The sequence below is a fragment of the Camellia sinensis genome, chromosome 2 (assembly GCF_055761805.1).
Source record: "Camellia sinensis isolate YWXY chromosome 2, ASM5576180v1, whole genome shotgun sequence".
Taxonomy (NCBI): domain Eukaryota; kingdom Viridiplantae; phylum Streptophyta; class Magnoliopsida; order Ericales; family Theaceae; genus Camellia; species Camellia sinensis.
The window spans coordinates 42,817,344-42,837,151 of NC_138962.1; the positions used below are offsets into that span (position 1 = coordinate 42,817,344).

The window sequence follows — 19,808 nt, forward strand, 5'->3', positions numbered from 1 at the left end:
GTGTTTTTAAGGAAATATAGCTCCCGAAATTTTTTTTTCTTGAACTTACGTGTTCTAAAGCTGCGTCTTGGGGATGGAAGTTTGGTAGAGCTGTGGGAAAATGATTATAACTTATAGTTTAACAGCTTATAGCTTATAACTGTGAACATAAGCTGATTTTTGACTTATAAATTAAGCTTTTCCTCACCCACTCAAAGAATAAGTTGATTTTTGACTTACAAAAAGTTATAACAAAAAGCTATAAGCTGTATTGTTAAACTGAATCAAACACATCAAAATAACTTAAATTAAGCTAAAAGCTGAAATAAGCTGAAATATGCCCTACCAAACAGGGAGGGTAGGGATTTGTTGAAGGGAGGGTTAGTTTGGAAGGTTGGGAATGGACACTCTATAAACCCATTTGAGGATTCTTGGATTCCAGGGCAAATCAATCCAGTGCGAGGTATAGGGCTTTCCAAATATTTTCCAACAATGAAAGTGGCACATTTGATAGACTTTCCAAACAATTGTTGGAGAGGTGACATGCTCGCTTGGTTATTTCCAGCAACAGTGCTCCCCTTGATATTAGGAATACGCATTCCTTTAGTTTTTTGCCCAGATAAATTGGTATGGACCAACAATAAAAATGGGATTTTTTCGGTGAAATTGGGTTATTGGTCTGCTATTAAATGTAGATAGGAGCGTAATCATTGCGGAAATGAAATTGATCTGTTAGTTTGGAAAAAATTGTGGAAGATAAACTTGCCTTCTAAATTGAGTTTATTTCTTTGGAAATGTCTTCATAACATTCTTCCGGTACAATGGCAGCTTAGAAGGAGAGGCATACCACTTGATACATTATGTTCTAGATGTGGTCAAACTGAGGAAACAAGAGAGCATGTTTTCTTTGAGTGTCCGTGGTCTCAACGTGTATGGAGGGACACAATTTTGGTATTAGATTTCTCGATAGGTCACACCGTTGGGTTTACTTCCTGATGGACGGAATGAGTTAAAATAGTTCATGAGGATGAGATCATTCTCCATTCCATAGCCATTCTTTGGACAATTTGGAGACAGCATAATATTAAGGTTTTTGAAAATGAACAATTGTCAATCAAACAGACCTTATGTCTGGTTGATGAATTTAAATTGCAATGGTCCACCAGCAACATAGATGTAACCAATGCTAGCTCGGACTATACGCATTTACAGCTGAATATTTCATCATCTAATAACTGTTGTGTTATTGTAAATAATTGTGTGGCTTTTGATGATTTTCAGCTTTTTACTTGTGTGGTGGATGGAGCATGGCAGCAGAGTAATGCAGCAGCGGGCCTAGCATGGGTTTGTTTTGATGAAGATCAAATGCAGGTATACCAATGAGGGATATCCACTTGGCTGTCCTCACCATTATTGGCAGAAGCAAGAGCTCTTTTGGAGGCTATTAATTGGGCTGTCACCATGAAGATTAAATGTCTATCTATTTTTACTAGTTGTAAAGTTTTAGTTGATAACTGTGAACAAAAACGTAGTTTAGATTGTGAGATAGATATAGTAGTGCAAGATATTTTAGTTTTAAGTTTTGCCTTTCTATATCTATGTGTAACTAAAGTGGACAGGGTGTTGGTCGAACCAGCACACAAACTTGCAAAATCTGTAACTGTTTTACCCTATGGCCAATATATATGCTATTTCGTTTTGTGCTCAAAAAAAGCAAATAAACCATGAGAAGCGTGAATTGAACCCAGGTTTCTCAGTTCCCCTTTAAAATGTCATAAAATGACATAGGTTTCTTCTTAGTCTCAGAACAGAGTTCCTGAAAATGCCAAAGGCCATTTTAAATTAGTAATATACTTGCAATATTACAGATAGGGGCCTATTTTGGGGGTGAAATTGTAATATATACCTCTACTGCAGCAGCCAAGCGCAAAATTGTAGCTTCACCCCATGGCCGGCCTATTAGTTGCAAACCTATTGGCAGGCCTTGCTTATCGTAGCCAACCTGAACATTGGAATGTGTTGTAGAAGAATGAGAAACCGACTAGAGCACTTGTTCAAAATAACATTCTACTAATCTAGAACAAGTGACAAGAGGAACGTGACATTTGCATTGTTGAAATACGTAATACTGAATGAAAAAAAATATTGAACATACAGCTCTAGTCATGCAAGCAAAATGTATGACTTTATATTTACTTGTGATTTTCGATTCTATTGCCTGTTGCTACAATACTAGGAGCCAGAGTTAACCTTGTTGAATACTTTGTAATCATTAAGCAACGGAAAAGATGGATATAACTTACAGGGACAGAAATGGCCGGGAGTCCAAGAAGATTTCCTGCTATAATAAATCGCATGAGATTACCTGCAATAAGACCACAAGCATAATTATTGTCCAACAAAATAAAAGCTGCGAAATACAGAGCTGTGGTATTAGCAACAAGGGACACAACTAGCTCATAAGTAGCATAGGAAAATTAGATTCGGTCCGTCTTATGCTGCAAAAGCTTATGATCTGGAATTGTCCAAGCATACAACAATTTATAGTCTATTTTGAGCATTTCTTTTTTCCCCATTCCTAATTCAGATGGATCAATGACTCGACACATTACAATTCACGAGATAAAAACATTTTATGTCATTATGCTTGCCCTGTCAAACAAGAAACAAATATTAGCTATCGTTATAAGCTATATCACATTCCCAGTGACATTTTAAATGTGTAAGACTCTTAAATTCCATAAAACCACTCATGCATGCGGTGCTCTCATCATCCTATGCAAAAAACAACATTTAGGACTCTGGATAATTACAAAATTAGTACATGTAGAAGGACAAAGTTTGGATGGAGTACTAAAAATGAATGTTTTTCGATCGCATGGTACATTCATCAAAGTTGATTGTAGAAGGAAATTCCTAGTATGACATTAAAGTTTCAGAAATGTGACATAATTTTTTCATATGCAAGCTGAAAAGTATAATCAACTCACCTGTAACCTGCAAATTTGTCTCCCCACATGCAAGTGCTTCCCGAGGTATTACAGGCGCTGTCATGCTGGCAAATCAGAGAGTGCATCATCTCACTTATAATTTGCTTAAAAGATTTTCATGCATGACAATAAATAAATATAGTTGCTGAGACAAAAAGCAATTGTTACTTCTACTATAGATGTGTATGCAATATGAATGAGGATTGCTTAGCATCCCCCACACTGAAGTGATTTTAGCAGGTTTCAGTAAAAAAAAAAAAAAATTGGACAAAAAATACCCTCACAAAAATAGCAAGTGCCTACAACTTTGTTTGTGTGTTTTTTACATATTTAGTGAAACCTCAAAATAGTGATAAATAAAATGAAGCTCAAAACCCAAAAGAAACTACCAAAACCTGGAACAAGAAGGGACCAAGTATGTATTGTAAAAACACATTAATTACTGCCTATAGCAATAAGTGAGCTTATCATACCCAGTTGTTGGGGTCACTATGACATCAACCTTCTTGAAGATCTCCGTATGGTAATACATTATCCTTCGTCTGTGCAAAACAAGACAAAACTGAAATAGTCTGTCTATGAAATAAACTATGTCACAAGAAATCTTGTATGTTTCCATTAATCAAATTCTAGACAAAATGCCTTATTTTGGCAAGAAACTTTGTACAGAACATGTTACTACCAAGTAGAGCATATTCTGGTGAAACTACCAACAAATATTAACCATATAATTGAGCTGAATATAATACAGGAAACAAGATCCAATAAAAATGAAAAGAAGAAAGAGTGGTTGTTGGGGATGAATCAATTACAAGATTGGGTGAAAGGAGACAACACTTCCAGTTTTCATCTTTTCCAGGCATGAATTATTTAAGTACTCTTATAGTTAGTAGGGTTCCAATACCACAGGCCAATATATCTGTGGTATAGTAAATCATATCATAGCTACGTTAGCCATTATATACCCATTCCGTCCTGTATCAATCATTACAGTGCATTACACATGAATTTCACAGGTTTCCTAGTCCCGACACTTCCATGTCTCATTTTTAACAATTTTATCTATTCAAAAACTATAAGCTAGGTCTATGCTTTGAGGCATGGAAATAACAAGATATGAGCTCAAGTCTTTGCATTGAAGACTTCAGAGATCAAATATTATGTCACCATATTGAATTACAATCTGTTTTTGGTAGTTTATTCAGCTGCATCATCAATGGATATTTGACCACATATGCTTATACCTACCAACTTAAATCTGACCCTAATCATAAAATGTAGGGAATGGCTAATGATGAAAAGTATGAATAATAAAATATTTCCCCCAATTTCCTACCAACATTGGCTTAAAGAAATCGATAAACAATGATTATCAATAAGTCACGTCTTAAGTGGCTAAAAATTTACCAAAATCTTTGACATTTAGAAAAGTAGGCTTAATCATTTATATGTTTTGCTTTTAAGAGTTAAATAATGAAAAGAGAAAATTCACAGCTTAGATAACCAATTCCCATTACGAATTGACAATGCACCTGACAACCCTAAACTGAGAAGTAGGACCACAACCATTACTTAGACTGGTATTGTTTATATAAACCATGGAACCGTTAATCTACAATGGATAAAATGAGAACATCAATGTATCATTAGATAGTCCACCTCCTTTAATGCACTTTCACCTTTTATTCTAGGGAAAAAAGGCAGCATTTTCGACGTCAACTACACACTTCAATTACATAGACATGAAAATCATGTAGTAAAACAGTAACAGAAACTTTGCATCGAGAAAAAGCTTCAAAGTCTTTTTATGTTATCATCATTATAATTTTGTGCTAAATCGTACAGCACTATTTTGTTGTCAGCTGCACAGATTGCATGCTTTATGCTAAATCTTCCCATTCAAGGTGACATCTTCCATTAGTTTGTTAGCTTTCAGACCCCCATTCTTTCTGAGGACTTGTGAGGAAAAGACATAACCAAACCAAACCAAACCAAACCAAGCCATGCCTTAAGTCCCATCAAATGGGGTCGGCTACATGAATCATTCTTCTCCATGCGGCCCTATCAAAGGTCATTTCGTTAGTCAAATTAAGTAGATCCATATCTCTATTTACAACGTTAGCCAACGTTAATCTAGGCCTACCCCGTGCCCTAACACTCCCCTCCACTTGTGAAGAAAAGACATGGAAAAAAAAATGAACATCTAATCTAGAAAGGGTAGTACATTTTAACAGCTAAACCATTATTAACAGCCCAAACAAAAGGAATGCATTGATACAGTAACATCTAAAGTTGTCCACAAAAATGCATATTTTCAGTTAATATTCTGTTACCTAATACGCTGGGCAGCAACATACTCTGAAGCTGTGAATGACTGGAACAGAGCCAGATTAGTGCGGGTGTCATAAGTAAGTTTCACACCATTCCTATACAAAGAAATAAGATAAATCTAATATAATGCAAATTATGATATGATCCTCAGAGATTAACAGAAAGTTGGAAATGCTATTTCCACAGCCTTTTCGGCTGCGTCCAGAGTCTTTCTACAGAAAGGGCTATTTTCCCTTTAGAAGGCTGTAGATGCAGCAAAAAAGTTTGTGAAAAACCAATCTGATATGCAATAATGCAACTGACAAAAAGGCAGAGACATGTACCCGTCCTCACAGACAGGTGCTAACCCGCATAGTGCTTCGGAACCAATTGAAACAAGATGAGCCATGCGCATCTCATGCAGCTCAGGTATTACAATCTCTATTGTCTTGAGCAATGAAAACGAAAACAATTAAATTTAGAGTAGAGTAAATATCAATACACATTAAATCTGATAGTGATGTAAAATTTCTTCTATATCATGAAACAACCACCATGAATGGGGAAGATAACAAGAAGCACATAACAGGGGTAATGGACTTACTTTGCACCCATGCTTTTCCAATAGCAGCTTAAGGATGTTGCCACACTTCTGAGAAATATCGGTTGAGAATACATCGTTAAACCACTGCACAAGAAAAGCCACAAACAAATGAAATAATATCCAAGAATAAAGAGATTAAGCATATTTTCAGTACATGTAGAAAACAATCACCTCTGTATACTTCCCTAATCGCAGTGCTCCCAAAGCATTTGAGCTCTCATGTGATGACAAATTGGGCAAACAGGGGAGGGACTACAAAAGATGTGTGAACAGTGACGGACAGTGTAATATATAACATGCAGAACAGAGATTCATACTTGGAAAAAAAAATTCCAAACTTCAGCCTTGTAAGTTAAAGAAAAAAACACACAGTTGTTTAACTCGTTTGGTCTGTGTCGGTGTTCATTTGCCCACAACCAACTGGCTCGGTTCAGTGAGAATTTTGCCTAGTATCCTGGGGCTAGCTTTCCAAGGCCCCTTTTAAAAGGGAGAAAAACAGGAGAAGAAGAGACCAAAATGTGCAATCCAAAAGAATCAATCATAATTCTTGCTGAATATAATTAAACTGCTTTAGTCTAACAAGTCTTTCTTTGTTATCAGATAGGACACTTGGAAGGTAAGGTTGAGTAGTGTGTCCTTTTCTTCATTCAAAGCACAAGTCAGGAAAAGTTACCATAAGCTCTAATCCAACCTGGAAAAAAAAAACTGTGACTTCTTCTCATATCATCAATTTGATTTGGCTGTAGTTACACTTTGTTTGGTAGCTACCTTATTTTCTACCACAACAGTCTGTTGGACTTGCATGAGTAAGCATATAGCTAGCGGATAAAGAAATTTTTATACTTCTGTTGCACATTTTTCGATTAAGAACTTTTTATTGATACTTACTTGGGGTGGGTTAAAGGACCTTTCATAGGATGGGTTCTCGGTCACCAAAAAGAAAACTTAAATACAGGGCATGTAGTCAGAATATCGTATGTACAAACAAGATGGGGGATTATTAGCACAATGTATGCCCAAGGCATTCCTAGAAATCCTAAATATTGCTCATGAAGCATGTTGTAAAGATGAGAACACTATCTTTTTCATCCATAGAAGGCAGTACTTGGTTGATTTACATGACAATTGAGCTGAGCCTTAAATTTAAGGAAGGATAGCAGGGTTGAAGTAGTTACCGGTCTTAAACTGATTCTATCAGAAGGAGAGGAGCCCAAAACTGTGGCATACCTGAAGAAATAAATAACAATAAATCAAGAGAGTCTAAAGCTTCCTATTTTCTGATGGTTATGCACTTAAAAATTGAGTACTTCTCTTCATTGTCATCAAGACAACAGTCCAAGTAACAAGAGTTCAAAGAACATTGGTCACTTTATAATGTTGTTTTATGTGGATTTGGAAACTTTAATTTAATTAGCATGAGATTAGTAGTCCTGTTTCAATTTCTTTTGGAGAATCTTTTCGTGTTTTTTAAGCCTCTCAAAGCATGAATATCAAGTTACGAGTGTTAAAATAAGACGGTATTACGACCTTAAAATAAATAAATAAATAAAACCTAGATTATTATTCTAGTATCTCATATTATTGATGGAAGTTTTCTGAACCCTTCATCATCACTGGTATTAAACAAACATTTCTAAAATTGTTGACTCCTCAACTGCAAGCTTCTGATAAATTCTATATCTTACTATACAAGTTGAAACAGAAATTCATGCATGTCCCTCATCACAAAAAGCTAATCCAAATACGGATATATAATACTTGATAACACAACATACATTGGGAGTAGAGATAGGACAAACTTGTAAGGCAATCTATTTAACTAACGTCAAGTGATGAACCATACAAGACAGCTAGAAGTTAAAAGAATAAATGAATGGCCATGCATGCATGAAACGCTTACACAAGCATCAGATCCTCCACGTTTGACGCAATTGGTCCTATAATTTCCACAGTGCCTGCATCACACAATGACCTACAAGAGTAGACGTGTAGAAGATTAGAAGTGGAAATAATCCAGCAAGTGTTCAAAAGCATATCTTTCTTCAACATAGAAATGCTTGCGATAAAGAACTGCTGATCATAAAAGACAAGACAGATTCTCTTTCTTTAGTTGTAAGGTATATTGCACAAATCTACATGGCTCCAGCACTGGGTTAGGCAGGTATTGTAATGTAGATTGTATTGTGAAACTCCACTAGATCATCTATTACACAGGAATCAGGATTGTGAATAACCTTGGCCAGAATTTTACTTAAAGCAAAGAGTTAACTGGGTTCTCCATTACAAGTCACAGGAAATATTAGCCTGGCGTCAGATGAGGATTTAGGTTATATGATTGCTGAGAACTCCTAAATTTTAATTAGTACTAGAAAGGGGAGACAGTGAGATCGTCTGACCCTGCGCGAGGAAAACTTAAACTAGAACAAATGGGAAGGAGCAATGTGCCACACATAAAAGACTTTAAAGAATTGGTGGATGCCAAAAATATGAGGATATATACCTTGTAAACAAATTATGAGTGAATCTTTTGTATTAATAATTCATTCAAAGGCAAAAACACGCTGATGATGATATACACAAAACCAAAGCATTCTAAGTAGTAGGCTGGTCAATAAATTTGGTGCTTATCTCACCGACAAGTTCTTGAAAATTATCCAACAAAATCCAGAACTCAAATTTATAAGTACTGTTTTTACAACTGGTGTTGGAAATTTTACCACCAGCATATAAGCAAGCCTAGATTATTTGCACTCTTATTCAAATTGGCATGCTGAAAATAAGTTTACATAACTAATCTTCAGGCAGATGTCACAGATTTCCTCTTTGTGGGCTGTAACACTAATTTATTCGCACCCATACTAAAGCAGTAGATGTCTTCTTTTTTTTAAAAAAAGATAAACAGGATCATAAACGTCCACAGCCTACCCAATACTCCAAATCATATGAAGCATACTCTTATCACGTACAAAAAAGATATTGACATATAAGTGTGAGCATGTGTAAACAAAACTTATAAAAAAAAAAAAGTGTGTGAATAAAGTACTTGAGTACCAGAACAAGGGTATAACTGAGCATCATGGTTGTTCTTATCAGTTAAAATGGCTTCATTATGTATAGAACAGACCAATTAAATGGATAATGGCAATGTATATGTATGACACCTGATGTCATATAATCCCAAGAATTTACCCTGTCATGTCGATCCGTCCATATGTTGTTTTCAAGCCCACCACGCCACAAAGGGAAGAAGGAATACGAATGGAACCTGCAATTTTGCATTAATAAGTCACCAAATTACAATGATTATCTTGAAAACAATGAGAATCATTTGCAGCGGGGCATGTTAGATTTGTTCAACCTCCACCATCTGTTCCTAGTGCAGCTGAACAAAGTCCGGAAGCTATGATTGCTGCTGGGCCTGAGGAAGATCCACCTGTATATCTTTCTGGAGCATGTGGATTTCTTGCTGTTCTGTCATTGTGAAAAAATTTATGAAAGTCATTTGCCTCTGATAGCTATCTATAAGCTGAAGGAATCAGTACTAGATACAGAAAGATATGTAGTTGCCATTGAAAAAAGGTGAATGGGTAAATCATATCCCAAAAGAATAAAACAAAATAAAAATAAAACTTATTGAAAATAAATAAATTATATTAGACGGAGGAGGCTTCTCTCCAATCCAAATAGGATTGGAGGGTGCTATTGGGCCTCCATGGGCCTACAATGGAGACCGCATCGATGATCCGAATCGTTGAATGTGTAGAATTCGTCGAGCAATTTATCTCTGCAAAAAATCACATTGATCGGATATTGCCAGCCATTTGGTCAGATCACAATTGTGTCAATGGTAAGTATGATTTTTAAAATAAATTGTTAATACAAATGTGGTCTAATCAAGTATTTATCAATATCCAATCAATGTGATTTTTTACAGGGATGAAGTACTTGATGAGCTCTACATATTGAACGGTTCAAATTATTGATGCGGGTTCTGTTGTGGGCCTACGGAGGCCCAACAATACCCTCCAATTGGGAAACCCAACTAGAGAGGACCCTCTCCCATATTAAACCATGCTAGATATTTTAAGTTGATGCAAGAAGTTAACAAGAATCTAAAGCCAATGAATAAGCTTCTTTATTAGTAAGAATATCAAACTGGGAAAAAAAAAAGAAAAGAAATTGAGGAACTAAGCCCGATTGGGTTCCGATAACATAATATAAGCATATACATAACCATTTCTTTCTAAACAATATATTTATTCTGTTAAATTATTAATGAGTTAAGGCTTACGAGGTTACCATAATCTGCACGAGCAGATGAACATGTAAATAATAACTGGAAGCAAGATATTTGATAATTAAAGTTAACATAACTAAGAATACAGTGGTAACATATGGTAACAAGCCAAGATATTTCCCCAAAATAATAATTTACTATAATTAACCCTAAGGGCATTCCGAAGACTAAATAATCAGAGATTATAGAACTTTTAAGCAGATAAAAGTAAATCAAATATTACAGAAGAAGAAAGATATTTAATAAATTAACTAGCCTTAGTCTAACATGTTACCTGCAGGTAATAACACAAGATTCCAACAAATTTACAGATTCAATGACCCAAGGGCCATCGTTGTCTAGCATCTACTTAATAATCTCTACTACATTGAAATAACCACATATTGGTGAACAAAAATAAACAAGTTTTATGGACTTTATGTCAAGGCAATGTAACATTGAAGCTACTATTTCAGGTCAGATGCACCAATATATGCACAATCAGGTGTTGATTCAGCCATAATCCACTGTTGGCGCACTTGCGACTACCAGAATTATTTCTCCATTCATCAAGTTCTCAACTTCTCAGGTCATTTAGTCATGCATGTTGAACAATAATATCCTATTTATGTCTTTGTTTATGTAGCTGTAACATGAAAACTTACCCATAGTTTGGATTGTTTCCAGTTGTTCCCATGCCCAATTCATGCATATTTGCCTTTCCAACAAAAATCACACCACATTTACGTAATCTTGATACACAAACTGCATCCTTTCTAACAGGGCGGACCTCATGAAACCATGTTGTTGCACCTTTTCATCATAGAATACAGATAAATTTCTAAGTAGAATAAGAAACTTGAGGAAATGAAAAGTCAAATCTATTTTACCTTTTGATCGATGGGGATAACAATCTATATCATCCTTGATTGCCATGAAAATCCCATCCAAGATTGACAATGGATTTCCTGGACAACCCACCACCATAGGGGATTAAGAGAGAACTGAATTTTAGCTCAGCAAAACTTAGACACTCATACACAAAGTGGCAAATCAGATATGAAATACCCATTTTAATAGGTAACTGAATTGCTAGTACTGATAACATGAATAGGAATTCACATTTAAAATCACCGATACCTTCCTCAAACCTTTGTGTAGAAGCTGCAGCTTGCTTTCTTACTTCCTCGGCATCAAAAGAAACCAATAGTGGTGCTGGGGGATTCTTATTGCTGAACTCTTCCATGGCTGAGATGAAGCGCTCTGCAACCTATATGCTCGCAGTAGGATTCCTCTTCCAAATATTAAAAAGAAATAAATAACCTAACTAACAATTACTGAGATACCATAGATGGGTTTGCCAGCCTAGACCGATAAGCGTGTGCATAATCACGTATCTTCCAGTAGCGGAAGGATGGAGTTGAATTGCCAGTCCAACAGGTTGCAGCATCATAGTGTGGGAGACACTTCAACGCTAATTCAACTTGGTCTTCAGGTTTTCCATCTTCTTCCAAACCAACAATAGCAGGCTCTGGTTCTGAATTCACATCATACAAAATGGGTAAATTTTGTGAAAAATGAACCTTATCTTACTATGCTCATGCATAAACAATATATTTGAAGTCTCATTCCATTCTGCACCGAAATTATCAATTTCTCTCCATATATTATGATTCATTTTCCCTCAATTGCTTTCAATATCTTCACAGCCAAAGCAACAAAGTGCCAATGTTTTAAATTGATAACGGCAATAATTATCCTTGGTCCAAGCCAAAAGGCCAAGAAAGGTATAGTGCCAAGGTCTTTTAATCGAGAACTATGATTCCCCAATTTTTTGACGTTGACAAATACGCTGATTCCTCTTTGGAAGAAAAATAAAAAGTACAATAGTATGCAGTCTTCATTAAAAAAGAAATAGAAAAATTTAATTGCGTGATAACAGATTGCCTAAGCAACCCTGTCTTATCATCTAATTGCACACCAGTGAATGGGGACCATTCAAGTGTGACAGACCAATTGAACAGATTCAGTGAGACAAAGCATGGTGATTCCATATCACCTCACCACTTCCACATTGTTATAGAGATATTGTCAAGTTGGTTACAAAGAAACATTGAGCAAGTAAGCTTCAGTTACCATCCTAAATGCCAATAATTAAGCTATCAAAAAAGCACTTTGGAAAAGTAATATTAAATAGCAGGATTGCAGCCAAATCTGCTCAAGTGTTTCAGGGGTTCCAAACTTATAGCAACTAGATAGTGTATCCAGCAGATCATAGACCATCTACGACACTATTGCCAAAAAAATATAGAGCTACTCATACCAACAATGTCAAAAACATTTAACATGAGCCATTTTTTGAGAGAACAAACCTTGGGGAGGAAATTCAGGTATAAACATTGGTGTCTCTGGTATCACAGTACTCTGCAAAATCTATCAATTGCAAATATTTTCTGCATTTAGTCTCTTGCTTTTACCCTCACACCCCAATTGAACAACTCACAAAATAAATAACTCATACAGATACCTAGAGCCTAAACATAGATATATCCATGTGTGAGTGTGTGTATACCAAATTGAATGAGAATTTACAGATGAACACACCTCAGACATTTTATTCTGCTTCTTGAAGTAAGATATGATTAAAGAGCCAATCAATGGGACTTCAACTAACTTAACAAATAACTTCAGCGACACTCCGGCCATATGAGGAGCTGCAAGGCAGCAAAACAATTCAAAAAAGGAAAGCTCTATATTCATACATAAAATTCTTACAAAAAAATTCCACAAAAATAACGCAACAATGTCATTTTTTTAAATAAACTCATCCTGTTTTGATTTAAAAAAAAAGATTCACATTGAACCACGTCATTCTGTATGAAAATTCATAAAATAAACTCATCATGTTTTGATTTGAAACAAAAGATTCACATTGAACCACATCATTGTATATGAAAATTCTGTACAAATTTTGTACTTGTATATCATTACTCTTTGAAAAGAAATAAAAAAATCAATCAATCAATCCCATCATTCTTATCTTTCCATAATCAACCACATAAACCACACACACAACAAATACACAAAAATGATGTAGCAATAACATTTTTTAAAACAAACTCATCATCATCGTCATTAGTATTTTGATTTAAAATGAAACTTTCAATTTGATCCACATCATTTTGTACATGAATTTTCTATTTGTATATTTCAAAAATAAAAATAAAAATACAACAATCAATTCGATCATTCTCATTCTCATCTTTCCTTAACAAACTACACAATCCACACAACACAACAATTCAAAATTATTCAAAGAGTTGAAAATGCAATGGAAGAACAAACACCTTGGATCACTTCAGGCTCGTACTTCACCGCCGTCAAATCAACTTCGTTCGCGGGCACCATAACGCGCTTCTTTCCCATCCTTCAAAGAAATTTTTTTTAAAAAAAACGTAGAATTCTAGAAATGACGTATAAAATCCAAAAGAAACAATCGATCAAACACTAAATTTGCACATGTACATACACATATTAAGATACATAAGGAGAGAGAATTTAGTTTTTAAACAGTGCGATGATAAGAATGGACTTTTCACGAACCTCTGGCAATGAAGTCTCCGTTCGAGTGCTAGAGAGAGAGAGAGAGAGAGATAGTTGAAAATTGGCGAGGGAAGCGAGGTTGTTATCTTCTTCTTCTTGTTGCTGACGGTGATTTTCACTCGTCTTCTTCGCTCGGCTTTGGAAATTGGAATGCGTGCGGAATCTCAGATACGGCCTTTGTTTATATATTATTACAAATATATCCTTCACCTCAAATAATCTATTTTGGCCTATTTTAAAAAGGTGGTGTAAAGTAAATTTTTTTGATTTTTAATCAAGTTTTTAATATTTTTAGACAAATAATTTAAGAAGTTGATAAAAAGTAATTTTTGATTTTGTTAATTAATATTTGTTTATGATATCAAATTATAATAAAATAACCAAATTATCTCCATATAGTTTAAAATATTTACAACTTCACCCATGTAATACATTTTAACTCATGAGGGGTAGAATTGTAATTTCACCAGTGGCTAAAAACTAACTTTTCAAATGAATTTTTTTTAAAAAAAGTCAACTTTTAACTTTTCCTACAAACCAAAAAAAAAATGGCTAAAAACCAACTTCCCAAGACAAGCCTTATGCGACTAATTTAACTCAAATAAATCTGCCAAACAGTGTCTTAAAATTACATCAATCCCTTTTAAGTTCTAATACCATATAAATCATCTTATACATATGTACGAGGACGAAATAATTCTTTTCGTATGATCCTGTTGATCAAGTTTGCGCTCCTCCAAACATCGTCGCTTTATTTCCTGAAAACACAAGTGTGAGCTAGTCGGGGGTGTGTGCCGAAAACCCTTCCGATGCCTAAGTCAGCAACTAGACAATAGACAATAAGCTCTGTGTATTTAGAGTAAAAATTGTGATACCTATACATAGGTCCTCCCACGACCTTTTATAGATTCTATATGATACAACCCTAGTAGGACTCTTACTCCTCAATGTAGAGTCCTCTTAGGAATCACATCTCTAAGAGATAATGCTTATCCCCTAACACCCTTCTCACTGCTTTAACCAAGTGAAATGGTTTTACCTTGGTAGTATGACAAAACGACCGAGCTAACACCGCCATTCTTAAGCGGTAGATTTAACCCAGCTTTATCTAGCTCGATTCCACCTTTCTCTTTCAATTCAGCTTCCTGTACCTCACTTCAGCATACTCCAACCGGGCTTTCTTAGTAATTTATGACCGAGCTAACTAGGTCCAATGGCGAAGCCCATTTCACTCAGCCCACAGCTCGGTTCACCTCTACCCGGTCCTAGCTCGGCCCAGATTTACACATTTTACCCTCTCAATTGCCCCTTAATGCCATCTGCAAAGCATGATTGGGATTACTTTTCTTTAGCTGAGCTAGAAACATTCAAGCCAACCGAGCTCACCTTCCATCGGGCTACCGATAAGTTCGGTCCATAAACGTCTTTTCAATTGCTTTGCACGTCTGAATCATTTTCTATTCTCTTGGACACGTGGCAAGCTCCCATTGGCCAAGCATAGCTGTCATAGCCGTCTTCATACCTCGCAAATTTTGAACAGTTCTGCCCAAATCTATGCTTTATACAAAAACCCTATTTTTCGAACCAAATACACCACTGTTCATCTTCTTGCACTTGTCCTCTGAGCCTCAATTTTCACGACCGTAACTCCTATAAAGCTTGCATTTTCACTGCCATTCTTACGGTCTTGATCTTCATCCCTTCATCTCAAAGCTGTAAGTGGCTCTAATCTTTTTCCTTTTCGTTTATTTTGTATAGTATAGCAATACATAGCATAGTATATGTATGGTTTTCAAAACACATACTAGTATAGTTTTCATATCAACGGAAAAGAACCACTTGGTCCCAAAAACCATGTAACAGATCCTTCACTGGATTCACAAACAATCTGTAAAATGATGCTTTTGATCCAAAATAATACTACGACTGTGATAGGAACTTGTTTGCCATATGTGCGCATTAGACCGAACTAGAAACCTCACCCATGGACCGAGCTAAGACTTGGAGCCATCCCTTGCGTCACAACCGAACTAAAAACCATCCTGTCAATGACCGAGCCACAAACTTGGTGCCTTTTCTTGAGTCATAACCGAACTAAGAATGGGCTACACCCCATTGAACCGCACTAGGTTTTACTTTTATTTATCATTCTTTTTTAGCCCGGCTCAATGATCTAGGCATAACACTTTTTATCTCCACGTTGCAGACTTTGACTAGGTTAGCCAGGCACACCTTTGCACGCTCCGCCGAGATATTCAACATCATCTTACCACCGAGATAGCCTACCGCGCTAACTTATAAACAAATTTAGTTAAATGGGTAAATACCGGTTCTTAGTAAACTCCCATGGGGCCATCACCGAATTCTGCAAGGACTACAACATTTCTGACGATGTCCATCTTTCACTAGCCGAACTAGATACCACGCCCTGGGGAAAACCGGGCTTTGTCCCCTTTACCGTAATATCCATCGTTGAAGCTGGTCTTCGATTTCCCATTCAGCCACTCCTTTGTGAATTCCTTAGGCAGACAAGACTCTGCCCACTCAGCTCTCCACAAACTCATATAGAATAATAAATGGCATTGCTGAGCTAAACTGCCGGCTTGGCCTCAACCTCGATTTAGCCGAGCTATTCCATCAATACCCAAATACCGGGTTACAGTATTAACTGGAATAAAGGGATAGCTGGTATGAATAACTAGGCTTAGTTTGTCCGTTTCTTGCTCTTGTTGTTTATAACTTTTACACCTCGCTAATCGTTGTCTTTCTCCTTATGCAGACTTGAACCAGCTAAAGTCACAATACCAGTACCCCAACCTCGACGCTCTCCGCGCCGCACTTCGATATTGTCACCGAGGTTGGGCCGAGCTTTTGAACTTTGAACCAACATATAGATACAGTGGTAGGAGGAAGACCAGGGTAACCGACTTCCTCCTCGCAACCATCTCCAGAGCTGGACCCAAACTTGCCATAAATCAACCTCATTCCCTTAACCGAAGAGCAAAAAATGGCCAAGCGCCGAGTTGTTTGTGCCTTAATCACCGAACAAACATTCGCTCCCATTGTTAATGTTCAGACTGAGGTCCCACAAGCCGATCAGACACATGAAGCAGTGGTAGCCCTCCCCTTTGCCCGAGCTACTTCATCCCGGCCTAGCAAACGGCCGCGCACACAAAGCCTAAGGGATGAGGACGAGCCATCCCAAACTGAGCTCGAAGATGCGACAATCTCCCAAGGCCGCAACCGTCCTAGCTCCTTAAGATCTCCCTCTCCGCTAGTCTGGGGGCCAACAGCCACATTCAGGGGCCGAGCTATTACAGCTTCAGACTCCGTTAGCGTCGAAAAGGACCATCTGTTGGCCTTCAACCTAGCAAAGAGCGTCTGCCTTCCTGCTGACATGGAGCGGCATGAGGGTCTGACCGAGTTGAAGGCTATTTGCTCGGCCTCCAAATCAATGATTCTGGTAAGCCTAAAAATCCCTTCAAACTTTTGAACATTTGTTACGGTCTGAGTGTATTAGTTGTCTCCTAACCCCTCTAAACAATGCAGGCTCTGCAGAAGAGCCAAGTAGCTCACAAACGAGTTCTTGAGCTCAGGAAGATGGCATGGTCAGTTGTTGCTGAGGCAGAATCCAAAGCAACCGAGCTAAAGGATGTACAAGCCAAGCTGGCCGAACTGGAGGCCGAAAATTCAAGACTTTCTGGACTGGTCAGCACGGCGGAGGCTGACAAGCAGAAGGCATTAGTCGAGAAGAAAGATCGCTACTTACGTGAGCTGGCCAAGCTGGAGAGGAAGAAAAACGCCGAGCTGGAAGACATGAAGAAAAAGATGCAGGACACTGAAGACCGAGGTTTTAAGGAAGGGGAGAAGACGTACGTTCAGCAGTGCGAAGCTGCGAAGGATATTTTCTTCAAGTGCAGTTAGAAAGTCGTTGCTGAAAAGCTCGGTTGTAGACACGACTCCGACATCTTCTTGAACCCCCCTCCCCACTTCATACCGGGCTACATGGCGAACTATGCTAATGCGGTCCAACAAAAGTTTCTTCAGGAGAGGGAGAAGGAAGAGGTCTCAGCTCCTGAGAATGTTTCCAACACCCAGCTCGGCCGCCAGTCTACCTCCTCTACTCTAGTGGACTCTAGCCCCCCCTGAATGTTGTAAGTAACGAGGTGCCTTCAATCTAGCCCAACTGTAGACACCCCATTTTGACCGTCCTCAGGACTTGGGCGTCACCGTTTGAACACTCGGTGATCATCCATGTTCATGTTCGTCTTGAGTTCTCAGAGGTCTCGGCCACGCACCTTGCCTCAAGATTGCTCGACTCGACTGTTTTGTGCTTGGTTTTGCACCAAACACTTGTGTTTTTACTTTGGAGGATAAGGAATGGCTTGTTGGCCACCCCCACACCTCACCGGCCATGGCTTGAGGCCACCGGCCATTGTTTTGTTTCCATCGGCCATATATTTGGCCGGTCGGCACTATTGATGGTCGGCCGACCATTGTTTTTGCCAATTTGTCATTTTTGGCTGGCCGATCACTGTGCATCTGCTTTTACAAATATTTTTCTGCCAGTTGTGCTAGCTGGCATACACTTTGCACCCCCTCCATACACGTGTATGGAGGGATTTCACTCTTACTTAGCTTGTCTTGTAAGCTTTGCAAGAGTAATCCTCTATAAGAGGAGGGCTTCTCCTCCCTCTTCAGAGGTTAGAGGGTTGAGTTCGAGAGGTCTGGATTATGGTTAGCCATAGTGTATCTATTCTATCTCTATATCTCCATTTTTGTGTGTATAAGTGTGTGTTTGTCCTTACTTTTGTGCACAAACACCTAGTTTTACACCTTACCTTGGTTGCTGAGGAGCCATTAGGTTGTTCTTGAAGTTTTTGAGCTAGTTTTGAGCTAAGGAAAGTAGCTGGAGTGCTGTTCTTTAAGGGGTCTACAAGGGTAAGAACTTTACATTTAAATATCCCATTTTTGCATAGTCTTTTTGCCTACCTTGCATCTGTTTTTGAGCTTAGTGTATAACATATAAAAGTCTTATTTTTACTTTCTTAAAATAGTTGTTTAAGGTTGCTTTGAGCTATGGGGTTGTTTGACCCCTCTTAGGCCTTGTTTGGCCCCCATTTTGTGCTATTTTGGTGAGCTTCGGGACCACCTTGCTTGGGCCTCCTCACCACTGAAATCTTGAGGGATTTCAATGGTAGAGATGGTGCTTTAAGGTCCTAAGAAGGAGAGGGCCATCCCCTCTCCTTGTTGCCTTCAATATTGGCTATTTTAGCCTCATGTGTGAGCATCTTGTTAAGACCATGTTGGCCATGTCTTAGTGGGTATTTGGTAGTATTTTGCCAAGTTTTACCTCTGTTTTAAGTTGGTTTGGACACACCATGCTTACTTTGCATACTTGTCTTGTAATGCCATGAATTGCCTTAACATGCTTTGTGCTTTGAGCCTCGTTTCTAGTATGTTTTTGGCCTAACTTTGTGAAGCTTTTATGCATGTTTTAGCATGCCTAAGGTCTTTTTGTGGTTGTTTTGGCCATCCATGACATGCCTTGTATAGCCACCTTGTATTTTGGCTTGCTAGCCTTGGGAGTGTGAATGTTGAGCATGCTTTACTTGCTTTGTTTCAGTGATTTGGAACCACTTACCATGTCATTTCAGTCCTTGTGGCATACTCGTATGCTTGTATTTGATGTTCCTTTAAGGCCTTAGAGGGTTTGTGTTTCATGCTCCATGAATGTGTCATTGCGTATGCCATCATGTTTAGGCCTCTAGGATGCCATATCAATGTGTTTTTGGCTTTGTTTTAACATGCTAAAACTCTGATTTTGGTTGTTCAAATCATGTCATATTTGGTTTTGCTAAGTGTAGTTCAATACCCCTTTGGCGAGCCTTAGGCCTTAGACCTTAGCTGTATGCTTGGCTTGTCTTGTTTACTTGGTTTGGCACCTTTTATAACATGATTTCAAAGCTTAGTATGCATGCCATTAGCCCATGATTGTCCTCCCTTTTAGTGTGCTTAAAAGTTGCCTTTTGATGCTTAAGAATTG

The 19,808-nt window shown here is 37.7% G+C and overlaps 1 protein-coding gene across 11 annotated transcripts; it reads right to left on the bottom strand.

Moving 5' to 3' along the window:
- Positions 1-1,546: 1,546 nt before the first annotated feature.
- Positions 1,547-13,949, bottom strand: LOC114284591 (fatty acid amide hydrolase). 11 transcript variants are annotated; one of them, XM_082914234.1, is made up of 21 exons: positions 13,763-13,949; positions 13,507-13,586; positions 12,764-12,873; positions 12,532-12,592; positions 11,506-11,696; positions 11,300-11,429; positions 11,050-11,127; positions 10,825-10,972; positions 9,242-9,354; positions 9,073-9,148; positions 7,784-7,855; positions 7,059-7,110; positions 6,055-6,135; positions 5,884-5,967; positions 5,624-5,727; positions 5,303-5,395; positions 3,443-3,511; positions 2,970-3,034; positions 2,283-2,344; positions 1,886-1,981; positions 1,547-1,795 (listed from the first exon to the last, which is right to left on the bottom strand). In XM_082914234.1, exons 2-21 carry the CDS (start codon positions 13,583-13,585, stop codon positions 1,733-1,735), a joined length of 1,827 nt encoding a protein of 608 aa, XP_082770360.1. In that variant the 5' UTR covers position 13,586; positions 13,763-13,949; the 3' UTR covers positions 1,547-1,732. The 11 variants fall into 11 exon arrangements, with proteins under 11 accessions (XP_082770360.1, XP_082770361.1, XP_082770363.1 ...); XM_082914235.1 differs by having other exon boundaries at positions 13,507-13,622; positions 13,763-13,918; XM_082914237.1 differs by lacking the exon at positions 7,784-7,855.
- Positions 13,950-19,808: the final 5,859 nt, after the last annotated feature.

What these genes read in the sequence shown, in the direction of transcription:
- LOC114284591 (XM_082914234.1), bottom strand. Translation starts at nt 13,585, where the DNA reads ATGGGAAAGAAGCGCGTTATGGTGCCCGCGAACGAAGTTGATTTGACG. An exon ending in CGAGCCTGAAGTGATCCAAG is followed by an intron (nt 12,874 to 13,506) that starts GTGTTTGTTCTT and finishes GCTGCCTTGCAG; the next exon opens with CTCCTCATATGGCCGGAGTG. An exon ending in TCCCGGCCATTTCTGTCCCT is followed by an intron (nt 1,982 to 2,282) that starts GTAAGTTATATC and finishes TCCAATGTTCAG; the next exon opens with GTTGGCTACGATAAGCAAGG.